Source organism: Mixophyes fleayi, chromosome 5 (genome assembly GCF_038048845.1).
Source record: "Mixophyes fleayi isolate aMixFle1 chromosome 5, aMixFle1.hap1, whole genome shotgun sequence".
In the NCBI taxonomy this organism is placed as follows: domain Eukaryota; kingdom Metazoa; phylum Chordata; class Amphibia; order Anura; family Limnodynastidae; genus Mixophyes; species Mixophyes fleayi.
Window position 1 is genome coordinate 78,649,816 of NC_134406.1, and position 21,195 is coordinate 78,671,010.

The 21,195-nt window shown below is 38.6% G+C and overlaps 1 protein-coding gene across 1 annotated transcript in view; it reads left to right on the top strand.

Moving 5' to 3' along the window:
- The window catches only part of NEK11 (NIMA related kinase 11), a 207,254-nt gene that overhangs the window by 154,131 nt on the left and 31,928 nt on the right, over positions 1-21,195 (top strand). The window contains exons 13-15 of the mRNA XM_075212438.1: positions 1,783-1,898; positions 10,937-10,997; positions 20,089-20,185. Of these exons, the coding sequence (XP_075068539.1) occupies positions 1,783-1,898; positions 10,937-10,997; positions 20,089-20,185 (274 nt within the window). The remainder of the gene's footprint in view (positions 1-1,782; positions 1,899-10,936; positions 10,998-20,088; positions 20,186-21,195) is intronic.

The following is a 21,195-nucleotide window of genomic DNA, read 5'->3' on the forward strand; positions in this document are numbered from 1 at the left end:
GTACAAAACTCTTATAATTAATACGTATAATAATGAAACACTGTAACTACTATACATTCTTATGAATATTGTAAAAAAAAAGAAATGATCATATACAGCGCTTCATGAATTGCAGCTAAAAAGTAGCCTCCAAAAAACCGTACAGAAGTTTTAAATAAAATTAAACATAAATAAAAAGAAATACACTTTCTGCGCTATCCGTTCTCACTCCTGAGTGAGAACGGATAGCGCAGAAAGTGTCCTTCTTTTTATTTATGAATATTGTAAGTCAACTTACAATTCCGTGATCTAATGTACATAAAAGCGCTCTATTATCTTTTAAATTTACAGTAAGTGTACATTTAAAATACTACTACTACTACTACTACTACTACTACTAATAATAATAATAATAATAATGTAGCCTTACAATAGGACATCGTGTTCTTCAGGAAACAAAGTTTGATTTATATAACATATTTTCAACATCCTTACATTCAAAATTTACACAGACAGGTTTGATGCTAGTATCGTTTTCAAACAATCTTATGTTCAGTGACAGGTTAAAGGGGATTTTTGATTCAATATGTTGCTTTTTTACATATACAATGTTATTGAACTCGTATAGTTTTAATTAGCATGATGGAAAAAGTACTAAAGCCTTTTAACCTCCAATTCTTGTGCATCTTTCATTGCAAAGCACAATCCTTTTATCTATTATGTATTTTTATCTACAACCTTAATGTCATAATGTTTTCCATTTCAGTGGCTTTCTTAGGCTGGGTACTCACTAAAGAAATTTTCTCCTGAAGTTTTATCTATAACAATTTTACCAACAACTGATAAAAAAAAGTGACAATCACCATGCGGATTCATGTGTACACACTATACATGTTTTACAACTTTTAACTTCATATCTGTCCTCTTCGCTTGTCATAGTCATCGGCTGAAAAGATCATGTCTCTGTAATCTCTATGGAGATCCTAATTATGAGCGCATACACACTGTAGAATTGGAACGACATTGTTCCTTCTTTGAACAAGTTCTTTAGTCCGGTTTAAAAATCAAATGATACGATGAGCTTTGGAACGATAATCGCTCATCGTTGCAGTGTATACACTAATGCATTATCTGCCCGAATAGTCGTTTATCGGGTGATTGGCCCGATTATTGTCAAAAAACCCTATAGTGTCTACCCAGCCCAGGGCCGGATTAAGGGAATGGAGGCCCCTGGGCTAAGGGTGCCTCCATTCCCCCGTGAGGCCCCCATTGTGAGCCGCCCCGCCGCCCCCATCCCCCGTGGGGGCCCCCACACCAAAGCGCTTACCTGTCAGTCCAGTCCTCCGTCCCCGGCGCACTGTATGCTCCTTACTGAGGAGATCTCGTGAGAGTTCACTTGCGAGATCTCCTCAGTAAGCAGAGTACTGAGCGCTGGGGACGGAGGACTGGACTGACAGTGCTCAGCAGCATTTATCGGGCTGGGGGCTCCCCACCCTCGGACCGATCAATAATGCTGCTGCAGACTTTGAAGGGCCCCCTGGATGCCCGAGGCCCCTGGGCTATAGCCCAGTTAGACCTCGATTTAATCCGGCCCTGACCCAGCCATACACAATTTGCAGTTATGTCATCGCTGTGTTACATCCTCTCTATCAAACGTTTCACCATCGTTTCGTTTATTCCTTTACTCTGAATAAACATGACAGTCCGTATCTTAACCCTTGCTGTAAAATATCTGCTATAAGCTGTGTTGGCCTTAACATGTATGATTGTTAACTAGTTTGTATAAATATATTTATTTTAAAGATATTCCAGAAGACCCACACCTAGCTGAAAAATATTACGAGGACGGCTTTGACTCTTGTTCTGAAGAAGAAAACTTTGATGAAGAGACACTAATAACTCAAGCAACATATCAACAGGTTTGAGAACCACTTTCTATCTACGTTTCTTATTTGTTCACAGGATGGAACAGCTGGACGTAGATAGGCTTGAATGAGCAATGTCTGGGGGTTTTTTATGTGAGACTCACACAGCCTTATTTAGAGTCAGGAGTAAATCCAGCTAGGATATTATAATGGGTTTAGAGTTGGCAATGGGCTTGTTCTAGCTCAACTCTAAATCACAAAATTACAGAATCAAAATAAAGCTGCAGACTATTTGTGTGCACATGAAAAACGGGCAGTATTTTACATGCAAAAAAAAAAAAAATCCTTTAGTGCCCCCTTACATTGCAACATGTTTTGTTCAGGTCCAAATTGGCACCCTTTAGCTGGATTTGTTACTAACTCTAAGGGCTAGATTTACTAAGCTGCGGGTTTGAAAAAGTGGGGATGTTGCCTATAGCAACCAATCAGATTCTAGCTTTTATTTATTTAGTACCTTCTACAAAATGACAGCTAGAATCTGATTGGTTGCTATAGGCAACATCCCCACTTTTTGAAACCCGCAGCTTAGTAAATCTAGCCCTAAATCAGACCCAGAGTGAGCTTCACTAATCTTATCTTATCTTATCTAAGTCAACCATTGATATCAGGCTTATTATACCTTATTTCTCTAGCTATTGCTGAACTTTAACTATCAGCATGCCTTGTGTATATCAGCCATCATGGCTACTGGTATAAATACATTTAATTTTTAATGCAAGTTCACCCTCCTCTTTATAGCTTTGGCCCTGGTGCAGCCTTCACACTTATATACTGCCACCTTCCTGGGCACACTACCAATACAAAGCTGCTCTTAGATTAGAAATTTTGCTCTTGTACAGCCTCAAAGTATGTTGTCTCTGCAATAAGGAAGATCATAGGTTCCTTAGCAGCTAGCATACTCTCAATTAATTTTGGGATATATTTCCCATTCATTCCTTGCATGCATTAGTCACTCAAATATCAATCAGTGAGTTTCTCCATTGCACGACTGATTGTTTTCAGTGTCCTTTTTTAATATTAAGCAGTATTGCGGATGGTCAGAAAAGTGCACATAGTTAACTTAGTAAAGACATCAGTCCAGCGTATTTTGACTTTAAGATCACCCCTTCATTAATTTAAAGTTTTCTGTTTCTCTCCTTAAATAATGTCTTCCCCAGTTAATCATGAGAGTGAGCGGACATTTTTTACTGTATTTATTACGTGTCACTTTTGTGTGTTTAAATATTTATATTACATTTGTTAAAAAGCGTCTAATAACGTGATTTCCTGTAACACTGCTACTGGGAGGTGCAAAAGCAATTCCATTCAGAGTATAGGCCGATATCTGGATTTCCCCATCCCTGAGGACATGGAACAAATTGCTCTGCTGCACAGGGGGACACTTCACTAAAATGCACCTTCTCTACTCTTTCAATCTCATTTAAATAATCCTGTCCTGAAAACTAAAACGTGTTTGTGCACATAACTAGGCACAAATGGTATATGCACAGTGAGAAGTACACCTTTGCTTTTTCATAAATTACCTTTATTATATACAGTAGATTCCGTCATCTTGGGCCCCACATTCATGCACTTACCCACAAAATCAGATGTACTTGAACAAATGTAGGCACATAATTCAAAACTGCCTTTGTGCTATGCTTTCAGTCTTTGAGCTTTACTGTTTGATTTTTTCCTGTGTGATATTTATTATATTACATGGCTAGATCATGTCCTTGCGATCTGACCTTTTATCAATTTTCTGGCTCACTTGCCATTCCCAACCACTATTGCCAATGGGGTGCAGGATGAAAAATACAGTAGCAGGTCAGTGAATAATGCTTGCCTTGCTTTCTCTCTCCTGCATTACTTAATGAGGAATGTGGTAGTGATGGTGGAGATAATAGTACAGGTGAAGGGAGCACCATACCAAGTACCTCATTTTAACCCTCAAATTAAAAGTTAGTTGGAACTGTTTGTGTGAACTTCTGCCACCATGCATTGTTGTACCAACCAATCAAGAGACCAATGCTGATGAGGAGAGGCTGTTAGAGAAGGGGACGGAGGGTTGTTTTTTTTTTTTTTGCTTTTTTAAAGTTCTTTAAAAACAAAACTGCCATCTTTTTGCAAACTGCACATTCCTAAACTGCGTGTTTTGTATAACTGCCATTTAAAAGTCAGGATGGGGGTTTCAAACTGTGTCGTTTAAAAACAGGCCGATTTTGGCCTTAAGTAAATCTTATGTTTTCCAAACACACATAAGATTGTCAAAAAATCACCAAATATATGTGCTTTTGCAAAACCACATATAAATATGTGTATTAACACTCTTGGGGGTAAATGTATCAAGCTGAGAGTTTTCCAGCGGGTTTGAAAAGTGGAGATGTTGCCCATAGCAACCAATCAGATTCTAGCTATCATTTGTAGAATATACTAAATAAAGAATAGCTAGAATCTGATTGGTTTTTCAAACCCGCCAGACAGCTCTCAGCTTGATACATTTACCCCTTGGTGTTAAACAATGCAAGATCACCATGCGATCTTGCATTGTAATAATGTTACATGTTACAATTTAGAAAGTTGGGTTTTCTTGCAAACTAGTTAATCTTTTGTGGACTTATTTTTTAAAAAGGTTTGCCTAGTAGATCCAACGGGACTCATTAGTAAATAGAATGAATACCTTAACTTTTTTTGTTGGTTAGATTCACTGTATTACCAGTTAAGGAAGTCTCAGCATCTTCATGGGTCCAAACCTATGCAAATTATGGTTATTTGTTGTCTTCTGCACGTACTCTTTAGCATCTGTCTGATGTCAGCAGGTTTGAAATCATTAGTGTGAATAGCGTGATGTTGTCCCTGATGTAGAATACAAGACAATCTTCTTCTGTATTGGAAATTAGTCAATGACTTCATTGTGATTTTGTGTAGCTTCAAGGGTAAACCACCAGAGTTAGCATACACCAAAGGATCATGACATCTATATATGACATTAAAATGCAAGAAAAAAACAGACAAGGACAAATCAATAGATTGCAAAGTTTGTGTTGCTTTTACAAACCACCCATCATCTTTCTGCCTTTCTTTCCATTTGTATAGGCATTAAAATCACCTCTGACATTAAAATGTAGTTTATTATTCCTTAGCCCACTTATAACAATGTTTTGTTAAGATCCATTTGCCAATACTGATAAAAAAAAACCTGTAATACGTTTTACTGATACTAAGGTTTAGTAAATCAGCCCTGCAGTGCAAATGCACGTTTGTGACATTGTGCACCTACTTTTGTGCTACTGCTGCTGCTTAAATAAGTTGGCTGCAGAGTTGCAAAAGTCTGCTTAACCTGAGAGAATCTCCAGGTTCCATGCTGAGTGCAGGATAGTTGGAAGGAAATGCATCACCCTGTACCCTCAAGCAAAAACTAGATTTAGTGCTTCTCCAAGAGGTGTAGGGGGGTCCGCTGCTGCTTTATGAGTTGGTCACAGAGGCTCTATTTCCCCACATAGTGACCTGATGTGTTTTCTTGCGCTCAGAGGTAGGGAAAATCAGGTGTCAGCCTATACTTTCATTGATATGCTTATTGTACCAGACAGGCACACTTTACGAATGAAAGTTTTTTATGCACCCAAATGCAAATTTAATAGAGAAAAATAAAATTTACAAAAGGGACAATTGAAATAAAGACAGCCCAATGTCCCAATTTTCTCATGAATTAAAAATGTATAAGTTGTGATTAAAAGGTTGTATTTCTGCAAGGTCATATGACCAATACAACCAACAATGAAAGTATTCATATACAAACATAGAAAAGAAAAAACAGTAACTGCGGCCGGCGCAGCAGCATGACTTCCATGACTTCCAAGTATTGATACTATAAAAATAGATATAGTGGATGACCAGGATTTTTTAACAGTGTAGAGGAAAAGAAAAGAAGGAAACAGGAAAGGAGAGAGGAGAGAGAAAGAAATGACATGGCTACTTTCATGGTTGAGGATGCGAATAGATAGAAGAAAAGATTAACAGAGGAGAGGACTGAGAGCAATACAAGGTCAAGTGAAAGGAGAGCGAGCTTGAAAAAAGGAGAGTCATGGGTCCCAAACCTTGGTAAGAGATTTTGAGGAGTTGCATAGGATGCTAGTCATATATTCCATGCTTTGTGTCTGCCAAACTTTGTTAATTATGGTCTGAAGGTATGGGGGAGTCTGCTGCCACCAGTCGGCTGCAATTTGGCAGGTGGCTGCTGAGAGAATGTGTCTAATCAACTGATTCTGGTGTCGGATCATTGCGGGGGCTCCCAATGGTAGGAGAAAAAATTTAGGTTCCAGGGGCATATAAACCTGGAGAATTGATTGAATTAGCTGTTTGACATCAGTCTAAAAGTGTTTCAACTTTGGGCACGTCCACCAGATATGGAGGAAAGTACCAAAGTGGGGTCACCCTTGCCAACAACGATCAGAAGAATCAGGGAGGATTCTATGGAGTCGAGAGGGCACATAGTACCAGCGGAACAGCACCTTATAGGCATTCTCTTTATTTTGACACAAATAGAACTAGAGACGTATAAGTTGCAATTAATTATGGGGGTGGTCCAAAAGTGTTGGTTGCAGGACTTTGAAGTAACATTTTCCCATCCTGTGCAAATGGTCACTCAGAGTATCTGTACTTGTTTACTTCCCAAAGTTGAGAGCATACAGGCTCCTTGTTATGTGCTTAGCAGTCCAATAGACACATTTTGGCAACAACAAAAAATGCAGTGTGTTACTTTTGATATACTTATTTTTTGGCAATCTGCGTATTGTATTTGTATTCTGCTAACTTATAGAAAATTGTTTCCAAAAGTAAAGGTAATTGTAGCATATTAGAAAAAACAGGGAACATATAGTCAGAGCCTCTTTTAGGCATTAATGGGCCTATGGCAAAGGACAGATTGGTGAGCCCTTTTCACCATGTACATCACTGAACCAATAAACATTTTGGTGATACATAATTAGGACTCCCATCCAATGTGTCACAGTTTCCCAAGACATTCCTGGTTTTTACCCCTGAAAATCTTTAACTCAAAATACAATGTTCTAGCAATCCTAATCCACCTAGGTAACCATTAATAATATGAACACTTCATGACATTTCACTGTCTTGGTGTTAGGTTTCAAAATGATGGCAGCCCTATACTGTACATGGGCCTCATTTAGAGTTATGAACAAATCCATGAAAATTTGTTGCGATGTAAGAAGTGCAAATGCAATTTTTTGCACACACAGTAAATATTGCCTACTTTGGTATTTTACACAAAAACTGTCCAGCCTAATTTTTATACTGCAATTTCCAGTTGAGTGAGGACACACAGACTCTCCTGGGAGTCCTTGAGATCACCCACTATTTCGGGAGTTACCCAAACATTACAGGAGAGTCAGCAAGTATGGAACAATGTGTGCATTTCTTAAATAGAACTTTGTTGCTGAACCCCTTTGACAAGGTGGGCCTGGGGCATTTGGCCCTTTATCGTCCTATATGTATTGTTCATAAGGAATTACATTGTAAAAGATGATTAGTTTAGTACTTCTGTGTATACTATAGCCAGGGGCAGGCTGGGCTGGGGGGGCAGGGGGACACATGCCCCCTGGGTCGGTCCAATACTGGGTTACCTTGGGCTGGGTAACTGGGCCACCTGCATTTTTCCTTTAAAATGTTCCTAATAGGCTACTCAGTCAAGTCTTGCCCTATGGGCTAAAATTTGCCATCCCTCCCCTGACTATAGCGGTCTTGAAAGTGTTTCAGATTTTTACTGACTTTTAACAATGGATGCAAATTTGATTTAATTTTTTCAACCTTGATTAACATGTGTACAGATGTTGCAAAACTTCAGGGGACACTTGGCACTTCATGCTGCCATTCATGTGTCGCATCATTTTGATTTAAGGAAACATATGGTATCTTGTACAGTGTCTTTCTTCTACAATCTCTTTTCCAAAGCATTGTCTCCAATTACCCTTTTTTTACGTCAAGTACCCTTTACCTACCACCAGATGTCATGATGAAGCAATTAATTGGTGTATGTGCTGGAAATCCCATTGAAATGAATCCCATTGAAATGATCATTAAGAATAAGCAGAGTGTTTCCACACCTAAAATTCACAACCAGTCCCAGTGCTGGTTCCTACTAAAAAGAAAGAGACAAATAGGTTGGAGTCCCCCTGCTGCGGTGGAAACCTGCATCAGGCTAGATATACCACATTGTGGGGTACCCCTGTCATAGTGTGAACCAGCACCAGCATGGTTAGTGCAGTCCTGGAGTAAATTATCAAGCTGCAGGTTTGAAAAAGTGGCGATGTTGACTACAACAACTAATCAGATTCTAGTTATCATTTATTAAGTACATTCTACAAAATGACAGCTAGAATCTGGTTGCTATAGGCAACATCTCAACTTTTTCAAACCTGCAGCTTGATAAATTTACCCCCTGGAGCCTCTTCGGTGAGGTGTAAAAAAATGTCCCCTATGAACAGCATTGGGGCTCTTCCTGGTATCCTTGGGCTGTAAGCATCAGGCTAATTAAAAAAGTCAAAAGATTGGTATAAGTCCCCTCCCTCATTATAGTAATAGATATTAATAAGTAAATAAACCCTGACTCAAGAGTAACATTGTTTTTTATGTAAGACTCCCTGAAAGTCCTTATTAACCTCTGTATTATAAAGCGTAGCTGACAAAATAAATAGAAAAATAAATTGTATAAACTTGTGCCTAAAACCTGTTCTCTAACTACATTAGTATATATATATAAAATATATATGTATAGACTGGATAGATAATGCATCACTTAGCATCTACAATGCCTGCAGATCACAATATTGTAATATACTGTATATGTCCTGGGGTGCCAGAACATACAATATAATAAATTAAGAGGTTAAATGTGACTTAACAGTTCTTGTGATGCACATTTCCACCTCACATCCCCTCAGTTCCCTTATTGTGAGCTGCAGCTTGTCTGCTAAGTGATGCATTGTCTATACAGTCTCAGCAGGATATTGATAAACTGTCAGCGGAGTGAGTTAGAAAAAGTCATCAATACAGCACAATTGAGTAAATAATGCATGAGCAGCTATTTGCTGTTTTATGTAACTTTGTTAACTTTTTTCTTCATTTGTGACATAAGGAGCCTATTCTTTAGCATTTATTTTCCGCAATCAAGGACTTGACTCATAAATAAAGATTATTTCCTGTTCTTTTCTATTAGGAGTTTTTCAAAGGTAAAGCTTCATCTTTAGAGATGAGCTACATTATGTTTTGTGGTGAACAAATTATAAAGCAGAGCTGATAAAATCCACTTTAATAATAAATATTTATATATATAGAAGAATACAATGATGCCCAATTCCTGATTTCAGAGTCAGAAAAAGGGTTGGGAGAGCAATGTTTAATATTTTGGAGCACAGTAACACTGTTATTAAAACAGGTAGCAGAAATGTATAATGGACATATGGCATTACAGTTATGACTTCAGTGGAGGTAATTTATGAAGCGCACCAGGGGGTAAATGTATCAAGCTGAGAGTTTTCCTGCGGGTTTAAAAAACAAATCAGATTCTAGGTATCATGTATTTAGTGCATTCTACAAAATAACAGCTAGAATCTGATTGGTTGCTATAGGCAACATCTCCACTTTTCAAACCCGCTGGCAAACGCTCAGCTTGATACATTTACCCCCAGATGTGCACCACAAAACAACTTGGTTTCGCACAAGTGTGTCTTGATGCACCCAGTGCACATCAAGATGCATGTCTCCTCTATACAATCTAAAATATTTAGGATGTGCACTGTGGAAAACTGTACACATCCAACCATCTACCCTTTAACGTCACCCCTTTTAGTTAAAGATTCTTTTCTGTTGCTTACCCAAAATACTGCTCGGATTTATCATATTTATGGTTATAATAAATCATGAGAACGTAGGCCACACTGTTATAGTAAATAACTAACGCCAGGTGTCTCTGTGTTGGAAAAAAGAGTGCTGTAAAGCAATGTAGCTCTTCCCACCCCTCTGAGGAAAGCGTGGAGCACTGAAACGATCGTTGGGCAGTTTGTACTTCATTAAATGTTTTGATATATTCTTTCCAAGTCTGTGCTGGTCTGTTCATATGTTCATATACACTGAACATCTATGGATTTATTTTCATTTTGTGGACTGTGCACAGTTTAAATGTTGTGATTTGAGTGCATTCCCACTGGGAATATTATATATATATATACAAAGTGTCTTAGTATACAAGAGCTTTAAGATTTCCCTTCACTGGATCTAAGGGGTGCCGATCAAACTTTACAATTGGCAGTACACATTCAGGTTGGAAACAACCAAAAGCCCAGATTCATCCATCAGAATGCCAGATGGTACAGCGTGATTTATCTCTCCAGAGAACATGTTTCCACTGCTCCAGAGTCCAATGGCGTTTTGCTTTACACCCCTCCAGTCGATGTTTAGCATTGTACATTGTGATCTGAGACTGTGTGAAGCTCGTGATGAACAGTTCTTTTGCTGAAGTTGCTTTCAAAGGCAGTTTAGAACTTGTACTGAGTGTCGCAACTGAGTACAGACAATTTTTCTGTGCTACAAGCATCAGCATTTGGCAGTCCCATTCTGTGAGCTTCGCAGCTGAGCTGTTGTTGCTCCTAGATGTTTCTACTTCACAATAACAGCACTTACAGTTGACTGGGGCAACTCTTGCAGGGAAGAAATTTTATGAACTGACTTGTTGGAAAGGTGGCATCCGAGGACAGTGCCATATTGAAAATTAGTGAGCTCTTCAGTATGACCCATTCTATTGCTAATGTGTGACTATGGAGATTGCTTGGCTTTGTTCATGATTGTATGCTCCTGTTAGCAATGGTGTATTTGGCTGAAATGGCCAAATACACTAATTAGAAGGGGTGTCTACATACTTTGGCCATGTAGTGTAGACAGACAGACAGAGAGACAGACAGACAGACAGACAGATGGGAAGCCTAATCATGACTATAATTGACTTTTCTTTTTTTCTTGTGTTTCCTCACAATCATCAGGACACTGACATCACGGCTATGATGCTGCATTTGGAAAATGTCCTGGCTTCCAGCTGTTTAGGTGAGACAGTTTAGACTTTTTCATTTGCTTTCAATGTGCATATAGTGAAAACACTCACAGTGTCATTGTTATTACAGTCAGGATAGGAATAAAGATTGTCATATTATTGAAATTGGTATTCAGAATGACAATACAAAAATGTGACATATATCAGACTATAGCATTTCCTTTACTGCAGCCATCGTAATTTATTATTCTCTACATAAGATATGCTGATACAATGAAATACAAATCCAGTTAAGCAACAAATTACTATGGAGATTCCAAGGTAAGTGGTGATGGTATGGAAAATTGAGAAGAAATCTATAATGAATTATTTGTAATCTAATAATGGGAACTGTGACTGAATCATACTTTTAGGAGAGCCATTTTGTAACAGTTCTGGAACGCCCTAATGCATTTGTGGTCAGAAGAGATTACACTTACGCATATATACACATTCTCAGTATCAAAGTATGCTTCCATACAATGGCTGAAATGAAAAAATAATAAAACAAATACAAGAACAGATGAATGCTAAACCTTTACAACTATGGCAGCATTATTTATATTTCAGTCTGGCTTTGACATAGCCAACTGAACCTGTAATAAAAATATATCAAGTATATTGCTTTTTGTAAAACATATGTGGTTAATCTCTATATATCTATATAGATAGATATATAGATATATATTGGCAAAAGCACACGCACAATACATTCATATAATGCCCCCCTCCCCCCCCCCACACACACACAATATATATTCATATACTGGCCCCCTCTCACCCACACACAATACATTCATATACTGGCTTCCCCCCCACACACAATACATTCATATACTGTCCCCTTTCCCCACACACACACACAATACATTCATATACTGCCCCCACCCCACACACACACACAATACATTCATATACTGGCCCCCACTCACACACACGCACACAATACATTCATATACTGGCCCCCACTCACACACACACACACACACACACACACACACACACAATACATTCATATACTGGCCCCCTGTCACACACATACACATACATACATACATACATACATACACACACCCACACACACACACACACACACACACACACAATACATTCATGTACTGGGCCCCCTCTCACAAACACACAATACAATTGTCGACTGTCCCCCTTTAACACAGGCATTAATTTAGCATACTGACACTCACATTAATTTGGCATACTGACACTGATACACACACACACACACACACACACACTATATTAATATACTACTCCCCCCCCCCCTCCCCCCACACACACACACAATACATTCATATACCGGCCCCCTCTCAAAGAGATGTGTTTTGAGCGAACATTTAAAGATTTGAAGGTTAGAGAGATTCAGGTCAGGTGTCATATGGAGTTCGATAAGTGAGTAGCAACATAGAGGGTGGGAGTGAGAGATGGTTTATGAGAAAGGTGATGAGGTGCAGATCAGTGTGAGGATTCATCAACACTAGCTCCAGATGACAGCTGTCAGAAACAGTTAATAATAACAGTTAGAAACATATTCACTCAATTCCTGTAATCAGAACTCTGCTAAGAACAGCAATTTAGGTAGTCACCAGACCTGTTCTACTGCACAGCTTTCTTTACTCTGCAATCAGCCATTCCATGAAAAGGGCAAGTATCACACCTGTTTGTGAGCAAATCTTCTTCTCCGTCTTGTCACCCGCTATTCTACCTTCTCCAATCCCTTGACTTTGGATTCGTCCATCACTAATCTACCTTCTACAATATCTGACTTTAGCTTATACCTTATGCCCAGTCTCTCAGGACTAAGCAGCTTGGGTGGACATGGTGTGTCTCTGATAGCTACCCTAACTAAGTGGTTCTTTCCTGGGAGCTGCCAGTACTGTGACAGTCAGCAGCAGATTTAAGAGGTTGAGAGGGAAAATACATGGAGATGAGGTCAGAGAAATAAGATGAGGAGGTGTTGTTGAGGTCTTTGTAAGTTAGCATGAGGAGATTGAACTGAATTCAGGATGGTTTAGGGAGCCAATATAGAGAGCGATGGCGGGGTGAGGCAGAAGTGGATCAGGGGGAGAGGAAGATCAGTGTTGCGTGACATTTTGAAAGTGGAAAGGCAGGTAAATGTAGATACGAGCATACAATGGTTTGTACAATGGTGCTCAGTAATTTGTCATACAAGGTGCTAACTAAATGTCAGAAAAACATATAGGAAAATTCCCCATAGACACATGTAACATATATAATGAAGTGAATCAAAATAGTTCCATAAAACCTTTAAAGCACTCTCATGTCATATATCCTGAAAGGATATGTGTCTTATGACCCCCCCTAGCTGTTATGCTTACATCAACAGGCAGGCGACAATCAACTTCAATAAAGGGTCTTCTCTTGTATCCTTTTTCTTCTTATATTGATAAATCAACCACATCTCTATATCATATATCCAGATGGTCTCCCATCCAAGTATTGACTGGACCTAATCCTGCTTAGCTTCCAAGATCAGCCAAGATTAGGCGTAATCAGGGTAATGTGGCTAACTGCAATAAAGGCTCTTTACATTCTTTTTTCTCTTGTATCATCTTTCTTCTTCCTCCCAAATATTCAATAATGGAATAGGAGACAAAAGAGAACAAAGGCTAAATCTAGGCAGATGACCCTTTTAAAAACTTTAATGCAAAATATTTTAAAAACTTTAAAAAACAAAATACATCCCGTACAAGGTACTATTGATAACAGCCAATCTTCCTACCAGATTCTCTCCTTTCAGCCGCATATAACAAAATAATCCAATATTTTCTAGATCCAGTATTGCTTGTATAGTGGCTTCAAGTATTGATGATCAGAAGGCAGTTCAATATATAACAAACAATAACGAATGCGTTTCGATCTAAGCATAGTTCTTTTTCAAGGTTTGGGCTTTTTCAAGAAGGAAGTTCAATATATACCAAACAATAGTCAATGCGTTTCGATCTAAGCATTTATCTTTTTCAAGCCCAAACCTTGAAATGCATTGGTTATTGTTTGGTATATATTGAACTGCCTCTTGATCACCAATACCCTGGAGCCACTATAGAAGCAAGATTGAATCTAGAAAATATTGGATTGTTTTGTTATATGCGGTTGATAGAGAGATTCTGATAGAAAGATTGGCTGTTATCAGTAGTACCTTGAATGGGATGATTTGGGGTTACTGTGCACCATTGTAAAAACCATTGTATGTTCAAATTGATTTAGTGCTTTAGTGGTATTCCATTCAGTTTGTTCAAGGCTGCTGTGGTTGTTGAAGCGCCCTAGATCTAATTTTGTTTTGCAGGTAAATGTAGCAAGTCTAGCCATAAGTTTAAAATATGCTTCACGATGGCCAGAGACATACACTCTTTAATTTTTCTGCACTGATTGGAGCAGTAATTGGTATGTTGAATTATTGTATTTGTTTTTGTTAGCTAAATAAGTGATAGTATGTCCCCTCATCACTGCTTTAGTGAACTGGGAGTCAGAAATATCTATATGCAAGAGTATATAGCAAACATTAGAGTCCAGAAGTATAGACAGCATTGTGCAAGACAAATTTCTGCCCAGCATGATTGCCACTCCTCAAGTTTTGTTTTTAAAAGGGGAAGAAACACAGTCACATGTCTGATTATCCAAAAGTGTGGAATAATCTTTGGCCCTCCTGTAAGAAAATAATATCTGACCTAGATTTTTGGTCTGTGGTCACTTTTTTTTAGTTTAATGAGAGAGTTACCTACATTCCATGAGGTTAATTTAACAGTTTGAGCAGTATGTGAATGTATTGGGGTATTATTTGATGGCATACCCCTCAGCCGGAATTGCAATCAGGGGAGGGGTTGCAAATTTTAGCCTGGGGGGCAAGACTCAACTCGGCAGCCTATTTAAGACTCAACTCGGCAGATGCCCCCCTGCTACCCAACCCAGCCTGCCTCTTATTGCAATACATACAATAGATGATTCATCTTGGAGGCCTCCCCAGCCACTACAAAAGAAATGTCACAACTTGGTCAACACCCATGCCATGTCTGCTGCTCCACACAGCTTGTTTTAGACAATATGTGCTGTAAAAGTAAAACAATTAAGTGAACGCCTCAGTTTCCATTTTCTATGTTTTAATTCTAAATAATAGCCTTTATCCAGTAACTAAACCAAACTGTACCTAGCTTACATAAATAGTAACTGTTGCATAACATCTACATAAACTCAGGGAGAAACAATTATGCATTGTGTGTAACATATGTCATCCAAATTATTCTTCATCAATTGTTAAGGTTGTTAAATACAACTCACTCACTTTGGTGATAAAGCATGGCATTCACTAGAGGCTCACACAGCTTTGCTGAACCATTTCACTATTTAGTGGCAGTTGTCAGGATGGCTTATACAGTTTCAGAGGTGGTTACAGCAGACATAGTAATTCATCACAATTCTCCCGCAACCCTACCTCTGACTATACAGTAGTTTTCCTCACTACCTGCCGGCCACTAACTTGCGTCGTTTGCCCCTACCCACAAATACAAACAGTGTTTTTATCCTCCACCCAACCACTACAAACCAATTAAAACCATGTGGAACATCTTTGTGTGTATTTGCTGAAAGAGGAGCCCAGGGAAAATGTAACCCTGTTTGCAGCCTGCTCCTGCAGACTAGCTGGGTTTTTACCTATTTCCATATAGGAGAGGTGTGACAAATAAGCCTCTTTGCCAAACTCTATAACTGCAACACCTCCTTACCCATAGATCAGCTGGGTGTCTATGTAAAGTGTATTGTGACTTTTGGTGTTTCCTTTACTTCTATTCTTAGTAAGAGCAGTGCCTCCACCTTGGTCTGAGTGCAGTAGGCTCTTCGTTGGGTAGTGTTCTTGACAAGCAACACCAGAGGGAACCCTCCGCCCCCTACTAACAAAACCACAGGTACACACAGAAAGAGACAGCAATAGGCAAATTGGTCTTGAAAGCCATGCTGGCACTTTTATTGATGGGCTCGTGCTCTCAAAGGATTTTCATGTCTGATTAGACTTTATATATACCAAAATAGAATATCTCTTATATAAACTGTATTGTAAAAGTATCCATTTAAAACAGATGAAATATAATGATTGCACAAGAATACAATGCAATAACTTATCCTTTCTTACCCTAGCCAAGAGGTACCTCTACTTTAAATGCTTACTTGTAATTATTCTCCAACTGTAATAATGTCTAACAATAGTACATTCTAAACTCATCACATATCCACTAACTTAACATGTTATACATCAACATATGCATATTTAGCAAAAAAAATACATTTTAAGTGGTCTTATGAGGGAAATTAATGACAAGCAAATGTCTCTCCACTTCTCTATCCTAGAAACAGTAGACTATGGTAGAAAAGGCTTCAGAATAAAGTCTCTGGTGTCAGTTTTCCTTAGCTTTGTACATAAATCTGTTTTAATGGCGACACTCTGTAGTATCCCCCACTTTTCTAATTAGCACAATCTCTAGTCTGTCCTTATCTTGGCGGAATATGACTTGAAGAAATTAAGCGTGTACACACTTTCCCCCTTCTTATCCTATTACACAGGCCCAGTCCTGCAGTGAGATATCTCTCCCCTGTACTTCACTGCAACAAATGTTACTGGTGTCAGGTAAATGTTGTTGTTTAGTGCAGATTTTCACAATATATCTCAGTTTCTGATCCCTGACTATCTTTCCCTATCACAACCCCTGATAGTTTATCCCAGTCCTGCAAAGGGGTGTACACATTATCTTCGGGCCTTCCCTCCAAAGTCCCTATCTACCTAATAACAAGATTCACAATACTCAGTCCCATCAAATAATAAATAAACAGGGGTTACTTAGCCATTTAGATTTGGTTTTCTCCTCAGACCTCTCACAGGAAATTTCAACTGGGCACAGGACAGGGTTGACAAGTCTGACTGGACTCTCCCTCCTGTCAGAGCTGATACTTCTATGTCCCTCCTGGCTGTTTCCTCCTGGGCTCATTTTTTTAGAGACTCACACGACTTTTTCTGCTGACAACACGACAGGGTTCTTCCCTGACAGACTCACAGGTTTCCTGACATTGACCAACTGCCACACTCCAACTGCCAGCTTCAATTCATTCCTATCACACCTGCCACTTTTCCCTCACTCCCTTGGTCTCTGTGATGTCACTGTGAGCAGAGCTTTATCAATCCCTGACATTAGTACACATGTGCAGGCCATCGTGTCCGCTGGCACCAATGGCAGATCCAGGGGGGGCTGGCGTCGGCTGCATACTATGTGCAGGTCCGTTCGGCAATACAGGCAGGGAGAGTAAGCAGCTTAGCCGCTCTGATTGTGCGCATATAGTGTGCAGCCGCAGGCAGCCTTAGCTGTCAAAAGAGGGCGGGGACTAAATCCCCCCCGCCCTAAATCGCCCCCCGTAAAATAAAATTCTAGATCCGCCCCTGGCTGGCACTACATAAGTGACATAGAATATGTATGACTCCAATCAACTGTGTGGGGAGTGAGAATAACTAGTCAGTGGCCCACAGGAAAGAAACTTACTAAGAAATGGTGCTTTGCAGCTAAGGGATCTTCAAATAATAGTGTTTAACAATATTCAGAAACCCTAAACTTGGCTTGGTACAGTAATGCAAACCAGTTAATGTGATCAACAAGGTGCTTACACACAGTTAAAAATTATTTTTGCTTGCATTTTCACTGTGCTCTGCAGTACTGTGTCCTTAACATCACTGGTTCTTTGCTCTATCGTTGTGTGCAATATTGGCTTAGATTTTAATAAAGGCTATATCAAAGGATGCTTGTAGGGTTTCTAACTTCTTGTCAATCACTGGCATTAGAATCTAAGATATCTCGTTTAGTGTCTCAGACGCTTTTGATGTATTATTGCTGTCTGTGGGAACTAGGGGATTTTCAGTTGAGCCACAGAATGTAAAAACTATTTTTGCAATGATCTTGTTGATTTAGATTGAAGGATTGTATGTTCCTCGCTGAGGGAAGCTTAATGGATTACATATTTGGTATCACAGTGTATACTCATTGTTATAATTAGTTAAATAATATATAACATACTAAAAATGACAAAAAGGAGATATCTAATGCATAGTTTAGCTCAAAAATTCTACTTTGCTTAAAAGTTTTTTTCCTATTGGAAATGTAGATCTGATACTGTTATGCTGTACAGTAAGTTAATTATCTCGCATCTCACAGCTATACTTAGCAGATTAATAAGTGCAAAGCTAAAATAGGTAAAATGAGGTAAAGGGTAAATAAAAGTATCCTTCCTATAGTGGGATCGTCACTTGTGAGTTGAAAGGAGGGGGTTAAAAAGCTGAATAAATCAATTTAAGGATGAGGAATAGCGTTATTGGTCTGGGTAAAAGAAAACCCAAAAAAAAAACCCCCAAAAAAAATCGAGAAGGAAAAATAGAGAAACTAAAGGTAAGGATAAAGTCACTCAAATGAAAAAGAAGTCTGGTAGACTAACGTGGTGTACATTCCTTTTGTGAGTTGAATCTTCAGCTTATGAACTTCTTGTCACACCGTCCTCTGGCTGTTTGAATAGTGTATAAAAGGGATGGATAACACTAAAGGGTGTATAACAAGGAATATGGTAAAAGGAGTAATACACAAGGAGACAGAAATGGGAGAAATGAGAGAAAAAGGGGAGGGGGTTGACAGGGAAGAACAGAGGTCTTTGCTGATGGCCTGTGATATGCTGGAGCCTGTATGGAAGAAGTCCCCAAGTCTCTCATGGTGCCAAGGACAACTTAGTAGTCGACAGAGTTTGTTCTCTATTTCTTTCTTTGTGGGAAATAATATTGGATCTGCAGTGAGGCGATATAAAAAGTAAAGGTGCCCCTGTCACTGCGAGGTAGCAAGTGCCCACTATCGTTCATACTTGCCTTGTGGCTCCAGACTGCTAATGGTAGCCTAATGATGTAGAGGTCGACTTCACTGGCTAAGCTAGTTCAGTCTTTATGGCCAAGCTGGCAGTAATTATACAGTGGACAATCTGTCATCCTGGATACTGGCATTATAGCTGTTGGAGATACAGGTGAGTGATTCATTGCAGGTTCCTAGGTGTCAGTCAGGGCACTGAATTATAATGATATTTCGTGTTCGTCATTTTATTTTTCTGCCAGTCGCTGCAAGGTCTGTGTTGGGGCATTCACATCTCACAGGACAACGTGTCCCAGAGCCACAATTCTCACTGAAATTCCTCAGTTTTCAAACATTTTAACATATTTTCCAGAGACACTTTGATGCTAAGCCAGGACATCTACGGTGCACCATGGGTCACTACAAGTCCCATCATGTTATGTTTACTGAATGTCATAATAGTCTACTTATTTGTATTTTAAATAATCTTTTTCAATAACAGCTTCTAAATTCTAGAGAATAAGAATACATGGTAAGCCTTGGATCTAACATGCAAAAAAAGTGTGCTTTTTTTGTACAATTGATCAATACTGAGAAACAGGGATATCCAAATCTTTAAAACCTCAGAACAGAATTGAGGAAAGCTAAACCTACAAAAGCCCTTATGTATATTAGGATTTAAAATACCTTACTCACATGGAGTCACCCACCGTCAACTGTCACCCACCGCATTAAATTTAAAAAACAAAAGTCGTCAAGACCTTTTATATGGAGCTGTCAAACACTTTATCTATCTCTTGTAGATGTGTTCGTCAAAAGTTAAATTCTCCTATTTTGTTAACCTGATCAGTTTATGAGTCTGTTGGTTCTTGTCTAAGAGACAACTCCAATCTGCTGTTTCACACATTGTAAAAGTGGGCTATAGTGCAATGTAGATTAAAAGTGTAAACTCAAATACACCATTTGTTTTCACTGCCTGTATGTTTTACATGTCCTACACAGTATTTCCATGTACTGACAATGAACATTTTGATGGTGCTATAACTAGTAGTGGAGCTCAAAACTACGTCACTACATTTTCACTAATCTATTTTGAATAACTTGCATTTAACAAGGCAATTTCTCAATATACTTTTTATTAGGTTTCCAGTGTTCTATAATTCCATTTGGATGAACAGTGAATTACATTGTCTCTCTCTGCATTGATTTGTAGATACTCAGACTGCCACCAAAGTGTCTCCAGCAATTCCCGGGACATCAAATAATATCAACGACACTATGGCACAAACCAAACTGAAGCGCATGAGAGAGTAAGTACTGTATGGCTTGTTTTCTGTTGTGTGCAAATCAGGCCATTGTACTCTATTTCATTTATGCACAAAAACACCAAAAGAAAAAACACAACAGAGAACTGAAGTCATGTTTTGCTTTGTAGTGAAAGTATAGACTTTACATTTAAATCATTAAATAAGTATTAAAGCACTGTTTTGACTTTGTAGGCAAGATGTATTGCCTATTTACATCATTTTAGGTATTCTGATTTTAGAAATAAACCTGGTAAATGGTTAACAGGTACATAATATATTGTACATCCCAAGATTATTGAAAAGCAACAAACTGTATTGTTCTGAGTCATACAAATAACTTGTTCAGGATCCAGGAGGATGACCTACTCTCTTGGAAGTAAGCAAGTATGTTTTAACTTTGCTAAAAAATTACCACTATGACATTCTGTCCAATTTTAATAGTCATCTTGATTTAATGACACATCAGTTTATCTATTCTTCTGCAATAGCAGATCTGCTCCAGTAAGTAAAATTCCCTTTCTCCCTCTTCCCTGCTGCATCCTTTATCTTTCATTGTCAAATTTGCAGCATTTGCATTCGGTTGACACTACCAGCTACAATACAGACATTTTTATCCAAATTAAGTGCTATTTTGTGCCAACAAATGACCCCCATTTTGTATTTGATTTTCTGTTATTAAAATGATATGTACTTTTCCTTCTCATACAATGACTTGCGGCAGGATCTTCATGGCAAAGACAGTCATAATTAATTCAAGAGACTTGTGACTTAAACAAGCATATTATTACATTTTCTGGTTTCAAGCTGTAGCACAGAGATGTAGAACCAATATTCCAATGTACTACTGTAATGTAATTAAATAATAGCACATATTTCAAATTTAAATTGCTTCTTATCATTTCTCTGCCCCGCAGTGTTGTTTTGTTAGCTAAAAGCCGCAAACAGTATTTAAATGAGTGGATTGTTTATGAAAATGAATAAATGTAAAGCATGGTAAATGTCAGACAATTGTT